The sequence below is a fragment of the Barbus barbus genome, assembly GCF_936440315.1.
Source record: "Barbus barbus genome assembly, chromosome: 25".
In the NCBI taxonomy this organism is placed as follows: Eukaryota; Metazoa; Chordata; class Actinopteri; order Cypriniformes; family Cyprinidae; genus Barbus; species Barbus barbus.
Window position 1 is genome coordinate 14,812,509 of NC_136753.1, and position 12,451 is coordinate 14,824,959.

A 12,451-nucleotide genomic window follows, 5' to 3' on the forward strand; every position below is an offset into this window, starting at 1 on the left:
AAAAAGACCTACAGGCTAAAATAGCATGGCAATAGCATTCTCTTTAGACAGCTTTTATTTAGACAAGAGTCTGTTTAGTGCATATTTTCATTAAGACATTTTCTTAGATATGTTTTACTGATATTGAAGGTGTATTTTAGATATAATTTTAGTATAATCGCAGGCCCCAATGCTCCATTGGTGATTTCATGCATATTTAAAGAGATAGTTTAGCCTAAAAATAAAAATTCTGTCATCATTTAGTCATCTTCATGTCATTCAGACTAATTTGGCTTTCTTTCTTATGTGCAACACAAAATGTCTGAAGAATGTCCAAATAATAAAAGTCATTTGGGTTTTAAGGTTAGCATCCCCCATTGAAGATAAAGATAAATAAGATAAATATACTAAATAAAAAAATTTATTTAATGCCAAATATACTACACATATACATGTACATATTTATGTACTTAATAAAAATACCCTGCAATTTTACTTTTGGTATACTACACTGGCATAAAGTCTGCTAAATTTTGTACTTAATGCATTTTAATTGTGCAGTAGTTGTGCTGAAGTCCAACTAAAGATATACTATTGCATGTAGACTCATATACTGAATTCATTTCTGTGTATGTAATTTTTGGCTCATGAACATTTTGGACACCATAACATAAACAGCTGAAACAGTTTTCTACATATCTTGTACACATCTTAGTCAGGTTAGATGCCATACTGAATTTAATACAGTTGAAAATGAGGCTGTGAAGGATTGACTTAGTTTTTACAATGACACACACTGTTTAAAGGTCCTAAATTATGCAGAAGGAGTTTTTATCAACTGGAAGTTTTTTGAAAGGCATTTTTGTGAACAGTGTGTTTGAAAAAACAGTGTAATCCATAAATTAATCACACTGTAATTTTGTCCCTCACAGTCTCGCTTTCATTCCTGACTAGAGAAAGTTACAGTTTAAAAGGGTCATGACATGGATTTTTTTTATTATTTTTTACATGTTCCTTGAGGTTTACTAATAATGGTAATAAAGTTTTTTTTGCCCCCCCTCCAAAAAAAAAATATTATTTTGAGTGATTAGAAATGATTAATAAATAAATATGTAGAAAATCTGATTATTTTCAGTCCTTATTCTGGCCCTCTGTCTAAAACAGCCTGTTTTAAGGGGCGTGTCTTTTAAGGCTTTTCAGTAATTGCCCGCTGTTATAATTTGCTAACGTCACTGCATAGGAAACAGTATCAGCGAATGCATATCTGTATACTGTATCCAGTGTAGACAAGATAGCGGCAGTGATTGTAATTTCTATTTACTTTTGACGCGACGCAACACTCGCATTCAGCGTAATCAAGTGTCAGCCATCAAGCGACTGAATGCAAATGGGCGGGGCCTATGGTGAGAAGTAGGGATGTAACGATTCACTCAACTCACGATTCAATTCGATTCACGATTTTGAGTTGATGAGTCGATTCGATTCACAATTTTTATTTTTTTTTATTTTTTTTTTACAAGAGATTTAAGACAAATTATAAATTAAATGTTGCCTTTTATTATTGCTTGGACAAAATGCAGCACGTTTCTTTGTGAAATTGAAATATAACGCTATAATAATATAGCACTTGCATATTATTGCTCTTTTGTTGGTTTTGATTGCTTCTGTTCTCCTCATTTGTAAGTCACTTTGGATAAAAGCCTCTGCTAAATAACAAAATGTAAATATAATGTAAATGTAAATAACAAAACTAAACTGAAATTTTAAAACAAGCTCCAAATCAAATAAATAACACAAATAAAAGAAATCTGTTCATATAAACAAAATAAGGCTTTGTCTGTGCTCTTTCCATTTAAACTTAGAGGCAACCACTGCATTTTAATCACCTCAGATCCAAAACGAGCCATTTTTGGAGCTGGATTAAATAAATGCTTTGTTTATTACGAGGACTTTTTAAGCTATGAAACTTGCTGGATGTTTTAACGGTACAGAGACCTCTTATATGCCAAAAGATCAAGGCAAATTTCATTTCTCAAGTCATGACCCCTTGAGGCAGAGTAAATTATGACAGAATTTTTTATTTTTCGCTGAACTATTCCTTTAAGACAAGAAAGGATTGCCATTAGTTGCTTGAATGGACTAACAGCATTTTGCTCAATGTACACTAACAAATATAAGACACTGGTGTCAAATAACAGCCCAGATCAATGCATGCATGCCTGTTCAATTTTTCAGACGTGGCTCTCAGGTTGCTGTCATTGGATGGCCGGTGTGTAATGCTGTAGCTGATGGCTGGTGTGTCTCTGTGCTGCCGGGTGCCTGCGCTAGAGCTCTTATTTTATTTCTGCTTGTCCCCTTTACTGGGCTGTGACTGTCTGTTCTTTCTTTGTTTCTTGAGCGTTTCTCTTCACATGTGAAATTTCTGGGTCTCTGAATTCAAATTCATTTCAAGCTACATGTCTTTCTCTGTCTTCTTTTCTCTACCTTTCCTTCCTTCTGCTCGTCCTTTTCTGTCTGCTTCTTTCTGAACTCTGTGTCTGTCACCCCCTGCCCTTCTTCCCACCCCCCACACCTCTCTACCCCTTCCCGACAGACATATCCGATTACAAGAACAATAACAATAGTGGCCAAGCTGTCAATCAAAGAGGTGATCTCTCCACAGTGACCAATGCTATGACGGAGATGAGCCCCTCTCCATCTCTCTCCGCCCTGTCCAGCCGGGCTGGTTCCATCAGCAACCTCCATGATCGCATCATGTTCAGCCCAGGGAGCGAGGAAGCCATTGAGAGACTCAAGGTGACTGGCATAAAGCATGAAACCCTGACAGCACTGACTGAAATCCTTCAAATATAAATATGACAAACATTTGCCTTACAACTTACATTTACATTTTACATTTATGCATTTAGCAGACACTTTAAGCGACTTACATTGCATTCAAGTTACAGTTTTTACATTTTATCAGCTCTTGCTTTCCCTGGGAATCGAACCCATGACCTTGGCGTTGCTAGCGCCATGCTCTATTATTAACTAAATCTATTAAAATTGTTTTCACTATTTGAAATAAAGCTGGAATAAAATAGAAAAAGTGAGAAATGTTGGTTTAGCAACTAACTGAAATAAAATAAGTTTAATTTGAAGTACTAACGACTAATACTAAAACTGAAATAAATGAAATATAAATTGAAATATAAAAAAATGATAAAAATAACAAAATCACATAACACCATTACAAAAACTACAATTAAAATGAAAATATAAAAATAAAAGCTAATTTAAAATATTAATTGATACTACAGTCATATACAGTGCTGGCCAATATTATTAGAACACTTGGCATATTTAAGAGGTTTCAGTTGTTTTTGGTGAACTGGCCATTACAGTACCCATAAAACAAACTATTGCCGGAACTACCTGCGATGGAACTGGACAAATCTATTGTACATTCAATGGAAAACCTTTGGCTTGAGTTGCAGAAGGCAGAAAGATAACATTAGTATTGAAGTTCTAAGGAAATATACTGACACTATGCCAGAGAGATGAACTGCTGTAGTCCCTGCAAAAGGTGGACATACCAAATATTAAAGTTAAGTGTGGATAAAAACAGTACGATTCACTTCATCTGATATTTGTTGTGCTCAGAGCAACCATCTGCATGTTTCATTAACATTATGAGATTAAATCATGTTTTGGAGGCAAAAAAGTCAATATTTTCCTATAATTGTATCCACCACTGTATACTGTACTGTAAATAATACTAAAATAACATTGGCTATATAACTTGAACAATTTACCAGTGTGCACCAACAGATGCAGACCAACACCTATTAATATCACCAGAATACAGTCACTTCTCAGGCATTCCATGACCCAGCAAACCCCGACTGAACATGTTCAGTTGGAGAAAACAAGCGTTGACCAACAGCAACAGATGCCGATATTGGTACACCACAGCAACAGTGGATTCTACAAAATCTGACAAACGTATCTGTTGCTGTGGGTCAGACTCTGATGGTGCAGTGACAATCAGCCTGAAAACCTTTATGTAAATGGAATCTGTTGATCACATGCCATTTATCGCTCTGGTTATTAGTTCAAAAGAGACTGGTTTCAGAAATGAGCATCTGTTAGTAAAGATGGTGGATTTTAACCAAGAACCAACCAAACACCTACCCTTGAAATGAGTGAGACTGCGGTCATGTGTTCAAGTTGTCATTCCTATGATATTACAAAGTTGGTTCCAGAATGATGCATTCATGAGGTTTTTGTTTAAATGAATAAAACTAAGAAAGTGTTCCTTGCAGCAGAGAGTTTCAAGGTCTGAATTTTACAGTGTATTAACTCTGTAATTGAAAATATTTTACCATATTAACTCACCCCAAAAACTAAATTGACTTTTGCTGTCAAAAGGTATGTCTCACAAAAACTACCATAGATTCGGTGGCATATTTTAACTTGATATCGTTTGTAATGCCAATTTAGGAAACAGAGAAAATTATTGCTGAGCTCAATGAAACCTGGGAAGAGAAGCTTCGCCGTACAGAGGCCATCAGAATGGACAGGTGTGTTGTATGAAGCCTTATGTGATTGTTAAGCAGTTTTATGTTATGTATAAGTTAACATATTAAAAGCATCTATAAATTGGTTTTCACAGAGAAGCACTGCTGGCTGAGATGGGTGTTGCCATGCGTGAGGATGGAGGAACTGTTGGAGTCTTTTCACCAAAGAAGGTAAAGATGTTATAAAGGCTGTAGGGAGAAACCGTGTGCAGGTGGACCACAAATTAAGATTAATATATTTTTTCAAATAACCAAATAAGCCTGTAAATGTCTTTACATTCTTCTTCTGGAAGCCCTCGCAGAGAAAACCTCAGCCCATTTTTATAGACACTGTTGGGCTGTTCTCTCCCAATGAGGTTGGTTGCCATGGATACTGTGTGGTTATATTCCTGATCGCTCCTCTCAGACTGTTCTAACGTACCTCTGTGTGTTTTCCCCATCAGAGCTCTTAAATGCGCCTGTGATCTTTATTTAGGGATCTGTTGCTCAATTACTCTCTGATATGAATGTTGATGTGCTGCAATTCCTTCTAGTCTTTATAGTAAACTTTAAAGCACTTTGAAGACTTCAGATCTCAAGCATCATGGCCACATGATGCTTTTAAAGGCTTTCCTGTCTGGAATCTTACACAATTTGGTGATATCTAAATCTAATCGCATGCATTTTCATGGATTTCGATATTGAAACTTGATGTAAAGACAGCTGTCTCAGTAAAATTGTTTGATTTTTATCTTATTTTCCTCTTTTAAAAGGTTGTCTACATACATTTTGAAAGTGCTCGCAAGGCAGCACTACTCTGATATTTTCCAAACATTTTGGCTAGAGTTTGGTTTAAACCATTGATTCTAAGTATTAAACATCTGCAAATAATTGAATGTGAACCATTTAATTCAGACTATTTTCTACCCCTATGATTCATACTTTAGGAAGTAAAAAAAAAGTAAAAAAACAAAAAACTCCTACTTAGCAAATGGTCTTCTTTCTTACATCTGTTTGCATAAAGATTGTCTCAGCAATTAACATATAATCCAAAAATCCAATCAATTCCCAATGGATTAAAGCAAAAATTCTTGCCATACATTATTTCTCGTTCAAGAAGCCATTTACACAGATATACATCACAATAGGGAGAAAAGTCAAATGGAGTTACCAGTTTATGCCGACTATATGCAGTTATAGTCAGATATAGACAGATCTGTCCAATGAAGGTATTGATTCTAGTACAAAACTGACAGAAAACAAGATGCCTTCTCATTGTAATGACAACAGCAGTCCATCATTACTGTGGCATTTAGCATTAAACACAAAACCAAAGCCTAAAACCTAAACTTACCTGAAACTTTAAGACTATTCAGTAGCTGCCTTGCAAGCATTGGTATTTCATTCAGTAAATACAAAATCTATAATGTTTGTAATTTGGGCCCTGATTATAGACACCCCACCTAGTGAATCTGAATGAAGATCCTTTGATGTCTGAATGTCTCCTGTATTACATCAAAGATGGAATTACCAGGTTAGTGCCAATCCAAGCTTCTTATTTTCTCCATTGTGCATATAAATCTCACAATCTTCTGTTCAGTAGATTTAGTACTAAGGTGTCTGATATGTTGCTGTGCTCAGGGTGGGGAGAGAGGATGCCAGCAGAAGACAGGACATTGTTTTGAGTGGTCACTTCATCAAAGAAGAACACTGCACTTTCACCAGCACCACTGGACCTACTGGAGAAGGTTTTTTAATGAAGCACTTTGCAATCACACATACTCATACACATATATGTCACAGAACTTATGGCTGTTCTTCCTGTTTTTTTTTTTTTACAGCCGTCATTCTTGAGCCGTGTGAGGGAGCAGAAACTTATGTCAATGGAAAGAGAGTAACAGAACCAACTGTTCTCAGATCAGGTCTGTTTACACTTTTCCCTCACCTGCTGCAATACTTTTTCAAAGCATTATGAGTTGGTTCCAATTATGTAGGTATTTTAATTTATTTATTATTATTTAATTTGTATTTGTATTTTTTTTTTCATTTAAATGAATTTGTTTATTTATGATTTAATTTAATTCATTTATTTATTTCACTTTTTAAAATATTTGTGATTTAATTTTTAAAAATTAATTAATTTATGATTTCATTTTTAAATTGATTTGTTTGTGATTTAATTTTTAAAAATATTTTCATGCTTATAAACTAACATTTAAAACAATTATTTTTTAAATTGGTTTGCATAAACACTTTTATGCATATCTGTGTAGAATGAAACAGTCTGTGTAATTTTTATTTTTTGTATTGACTCGAACATTTGTAGGGAACCGGATCATTTTGGGCAAGAGCCATGTGTTCCGCTTCAACCATCCAGAGCAGGCTCGTCAGGAACGTGAACGAACCCCCTGCGCTGAGACTCCAATGGAGCCTGTAGACTGGGCCTTTGCTCAGAGAGAACTTCTGGAGAAACAGGGCATTGATATGAAACAGGAAATGGATCAGAGGTAAAGGAAACATGACGGAAATTCAAGAATAAGTTTAAAGGGGTCATGTGATATTGCTAAAAAGAACAGTATTTGGTGTAATGCAATGTGTTTATACGGTTTAAGGTTTAAAAAACATTATTTTTCACATACCATACATTATTGTTGCTCCTCTCTGCCCCGCCTTTCTGAAACACTTCGATTTTTTGCAAAGCTCATCGTTCTGAAAAGCGAGGTGTGCTCTGATTAAGGTTACGCCTTCTTTCGTTGCGTATACATTTGGGCGGTGTTATGCAAATTTTCCAAAACAGTGACGTAGATTTGTGGGGGCGTGTTTGAATGAGGACAAGTCTTAACTTTTATAAAGAATATGTCTTTAGGTTTGAGACTTTAATCTTTGAGACTTTACGGATCTTATATACGCACAAACAGCTTGTAACACTCCAAAGACAAAGGAAAAATTAAATTGCTTCATATGACCCCTTTAAGATGTGACATTTATGTCGTCAGAGTCATCAGCTCTTTGTTTGTATAGACTGCAGGAACTTGAGGATCAGTATCGCAAAGAGAGAGAAGAGGCCAACAATCTACTGGAGCAACAGAGATTAGTAAGTGACGTAAACAACATAAAGAGCTTAAAATAAAACTTTTCTCCCCCTATGCTCATAACTTTACAATTAAGTATGATATGACACTTTTTTAGTGTTGATATTTCACTATACTGTATGTCTTTTACAGGACTATGAGAGCAGGTTAGAAGCCCTGCAGAAGCAGGTAGATCGTTATTACCCTGATGCAGCAGAGGAAGATGAAGAACCTGAGGAGGAAGGTGACTAGATTGTGAATGGCAAAAATTGAACTAATCACAATGACTCAGTTTAAATAACTCAGCCTCTTGTATTTCAATCTCTTATACCCGTAGTGCAATGGACTGAGAGGGAGACAGAACTGGCTCTGTGGGGTTTCCGTAAATGGAGATGTTATCAGTTCACATCTCTCAGAGATCTGCTTTGGGGCAATGCCATCTTCCTCAAGGAGGCCAATGCCATTAGCGTAGAGCTAAAGAAGAAGGTGAAAGCTTTAGAAAGACCAGAAAGATCTGTATCACTCTGCTAAACCTTTAAAATATGACAGCGTCTTTATTGATTTTTGCCTAATGTCACTTACAGGTTCAGTTCCAGTTCGTGTTATTGACGGACACGCTTTACTCTCCACTTCCGCCTGACCTGTTACCACCCGAGACAGCTAAAGACCGCGAGAAAAGCCCATTCCCTCGCACCATTGTGGCTGTAGAAGTCCAAGATCAGAAAAATGGAGCCACACATTACTGGACCATGGAGAAGCTCAGGTAAAAAAAAATTTGAGAATAAACTTCTGTAAAGCAGATTAGGCTATTTAGACTTTCATTAAATTATTTGTGAACTGTCAGTATCCAACAGTGGGCAGGTGGTTCACAAGTACTTTTGTGAACCAACTAATGATATTTCCACAACATTTCAAAATTACTGGTTTATTTGATGTTTTAAACAGTTTAAGCATTTTTTAAATAAAATGACTGACATCTTTGTTTTTGCTAAAGCTAATTTTATAGTTAGCATTCTTTGTATCCTGGCCCAATGGCCCATTTTGATTTTCTTCACATATGTCTCATAGTTCATCTCATTCTGCTCTTTACAGACTCTTTTGACTCTTTGGTACCCACCACATTTACAACTTTATTCTTTGTTGTGGTGGAAATTACAGTCATATTTTGTGCTGTTATACATGTTTATAAAGTATTTTCACACAGTAATTACTGAAATTGTTTGGTATTTCATGTTTTGTTTTATTGTGATAGTTTTACAAATATAATAATCATTATTTGAATCATGTAATCTCATATTTTAGGATTCAAAGTGTATGAGTACAAGGTACATAAAAGGTGTTTGAAAAGTAGCAAAAAATAATGAAGCCATGTTATTTCAGGACAACAACAATAAAATCTGTTACCTGTAATAAAAATCGAGTGTCGATACACAAAATGCTCGTGTTTGAAGAAAAACCCAGCTACACTTTGAGTCACCTTGGGTTTCATATATCCAGTATTTACATTACAAGTGATGTGTAATGCTTCCCCCTGCAGGCAGAGGCTGGATTTGATGAGAGAGATGTATGATCGTGCTGCTGAGGTGCCGGGCAATGCTCTTGAAGACTGTGACAGTGTGCTGACTGGAGGCGATCCGTTCTACGACCGGTTTCCCTGGTTCCGTCTGGTTGGAAGGTGAGTTGTAAGCTTACATCAGAGCATGGCTAGACAGACCCGCTGGTGTTTAGTACAGAATGCCCCTGCCCTCCCTGACTACTGTCAGATAAAACCACATGATCAACAACATACCTGTCGGATTTCTCCTCAAACTATGTTTCATTTGAATGGCCCATTGAAAGTGAATTCATTTCGAAATTAGCCATTCTCATTGTATTTTTGTAATTGTAATAGCAGAGCATCTTGCAGGCCTGAAAAACTGCTGGAACGAGAAAATGCAATAATATGTAATGTAATACACTTGTAATAAAAATGTAATAAGCAATGGTTAAAGCTGATCTCTACAGGATATAAGTAATTTTGCTAATGCCTCTGAGGAATAAGTCCAGAGTTCTTGCCCACACGCTTTTTAAGAGTGCAAGATTTTTGATGCTGCTTTATTCAGAGGAGCATGAAATCGATTTTCCATGCACTTTCAAATTAGGTCACACACTTCCCATTACCCTGTCTACTTCAGAGCTGTATGACTTGCTGTTAATCTCGCCTTTACTATATCTTTAAAGAGTAGTTCACACAAAAATGAAAATTCTGTCCTCGTTTTATCACCCTTATGTTGTTCCAAAACCGTCTGACTTCCTTTCTTCTGTGGAACTCGAAAAGAGAGATTTTTTTAAGTATGTACTTTGCTCTTTTCCATGCAATTACAATAAGTGCAAACTGGAACCATATCTCCAAGATGTATGATAGCGCTGCATGACAAACAGATTTTGAATGGTTATTATTCACTGATCATTTTTCTCTTCCGTTAGCTTTTAACTGCTACAACTGAATCAGTAGCTTAGGGGAGTCGTTATCATTTAGACTGGTTTTGTGAACTACATCAACCGATTCATTGAAAAGATATGCATCACGAACTAGACATCACTTCTTCTCTCTTGAATACACCAAGGAGACCTAGGGTGTGTGTGAGTGAACCTTTTCAATGAATACCTTTTTTGGTCGAGATTTTGATCTGTTCCTCACACAAAGCTATTTTATGATGTCAGAAGTCTTATCGTGGCCGAACTGCCTTTACTTTTATGGTGTTTTTGAGGAGCTTGACAGTCCACATCCTTATTCACTTTCATTATATTGAACATATTGGCTGATATATTTAATGTTTTCTAAGTATCTGAAAAGAAAACAGATTTGGAACGACATGATGATGATATTATTTGAGAAAGTTATTACAGTTTTTACATTTTGGTTGAACTATGCCTATAAAATGTACACTATCATTTAAAAGTTTTGGTTTGGTACATTTGTTGCAATGTCTCACCAAGCCAGAATTTATTTGATCAAAAATGGATTAACAACAGTAATATTGTGAAATATTCTCTTCATTTCATTTTTACATTACTCCAGTCTTGAATGTCACAGGATATTTCAGAAATCAATATGCTGATTTGGTGCTTAGGAAACATTTCTAATTATTATCAATTTTAAAAGCAGTTGTGCCGTATTTGTTAGGATTGTTTGATAAATACAAAGTTCAAAAGAACAGAATTTATTTGAAAATATAAATATTTAATGATGTTGAATAAAAAGTATTAACTTCTTTAAAAAAGACAGTGTAATATTGGACAAACTTAATGGAATCCTGTTTCAGGCTGCTGTTCACATTACTGATGAGTGTTTTTTGGGTTGTGTATGTGTTGTATGCCCATGACCCAGCTATTGGTCTATTGAAAGAGTTTACTTATCCACTTGCGAATAGAAACAATTAAAAAGACAGATGGCCCCTCATACTAACTGGGCTCCTGTGTCTTTGGCTACACCAGAAACCCCCTTTTCTCCACATGCCTTAGTGAGCAAGCGAGTGACCCTAACTCCTCCCCCACCCCCTCTGAGCCCACATCAACCTCTGAAATCACTGAGCTGGTCCACTCGTGGCCTGACAAGAGGGTGGGGACAGAGTTGGATGACTTGGACGATGATTTTTTATCGGATGACCCATGCTCGGATTTTGAGGAGGTGGAGGGGGAGGATGATGATGATGAGGGCGAGCTCTGCAGAAGCTCCGGCAAAGCTGAGGACCCGTTTTATGATCGCTCACCATTGTTCAGTGTAGTGGGCAGGTTGGTGAGGTTTCAGGAGCATGCTGGGAAAGGAAACTAGCTCTTTCACACTGAGACTGAGTTGTTGTAAAACAGCTCCTTTTTAAACTGGGTATTGCACAGCACTCACACAAACTGTAATGTGTATACAGTGTCATGTGTACAATATGTACACTTAACCATGAAACATTTTGCTTGCATAATGCTTACATTTATACACAAACACATAACTGAAAAAGGTATATGTTAGACATATTCAAATAGTTTTATAGTTGAATTAAATTTAAAATTGCTGTGAGTCTGTACATCTCTTCTGAGTGAGCTTTCAAATAAAGAAGTATAAAAGTAAATACAAATGTTATTGACCAACAGTAGAGCTATTTAATAAAAGGACAAGAGACGATGGTCAATTTGAGATTTTTTATTTACAGTATTTATTTATTTATTGCAATTATATAGAGATCTCTGTTGATTTTGGTGTTTGGGTTTATGATGTGACAAATGTCACATTGGTACAAATGTACAAAAAATGAAGCACTCAGAAAAGAAAATCTAAAAATAATATAATATTCTAAATACACATCAAGTAAAATCCATTATAGCTTGGCATAATATTTATTATTTATTATTATATTATTATTTATTAAAAACAATGAATCTGTCTTTTTAAATTATTACAAATATTTGACAAATATTTTTCGTCAAATTAATGTCATGTGGTGTGATCAAGATGCAGAAGTAAAACAGGAAATAAGATATAGAGGGGACCCCTGCAGACCCTCATGGCTTTGTGTCAAGGTCAAAAAGTCTATTAAAATGTTAAATGATTTGACATATTTATGACAAGGTAAAGTTATTTTAGGTTGTAATGGGTTGGTTCAGGTTATGTAATGCCACACACACACACACACACTATACACTTTTTATTTGATGGTTACACCATATGTCATCTTGTGGAAACGATATGAATACATTTCTAAGTATTGAGAGCACGTGTTTTAAACAACATTTTTCAAAGATTTTTCTTTTATTTATCTTTGCACCTGCTATTTGTCAATGACCCTTGTGGTGGAGTAGAAATTCTCCACTTGATTTCCATCTCATTGCTGT

At 35.7% G+C, this 12,451-nt stretch overlaps 1 protein-coding gene across 1 annotated transcript in view; it reads left to right on the forward strand.

Moving 5' to 3' along the window:
• LOC306845402 (kinesin-like protein KIF1A) overlaps positions 1–12,451 on the forward strand; it is a 102,789-nt gene that overhangs the window by 64,288 nt on the left and 26,050 nt on the right. Inside the window, exons 19-31 of the mRNA XM_079378179.1 lie at positions 2,573–2,775; positions 4,462–4,541; positions 4,634–4,709; positions 5,972–6,051; positions 6,159–6,265; positions 6,359–6,439; positions 6,844–7,024; positions 7,539–7,611; positions 7,742–7,832; positions 7,926–8,074; positions 8,173–8,351; positions 9,126–9,263; positions 11,066–11,362. Of these exons, the coding sequence (XP_079234305.1) occupies positions 2,573–2,775; positions 4,462–4,541; positions 4,634–4,709; positions 5,972–6,051; positions 6,159–6,265; positions 6,359–6,439; positions 6,844–7,024; positions 7,539–7,611; positions 7,742–7,832; positions 7,926–8,074; positions 8,173–8,351; positions 9,126–9,263; positions 11,066–11,362 (1,735 nt within the window). The remainder of the gene's footprint in view (positions 1–2,572; positions 2,776–4,461; positions 4,542–4,633; positions 4,710–5,971; positions 6,052–6,158; positions 6,266–6,358; positions 6,440–6,843; positions 7,025–7,538; positions 7,612–7,741; positions 7,833–7,925; positions 8,075–8,172; positions 8,352–9,125; positions 9,264–11,065; positions 11,363–12,451) is intronic.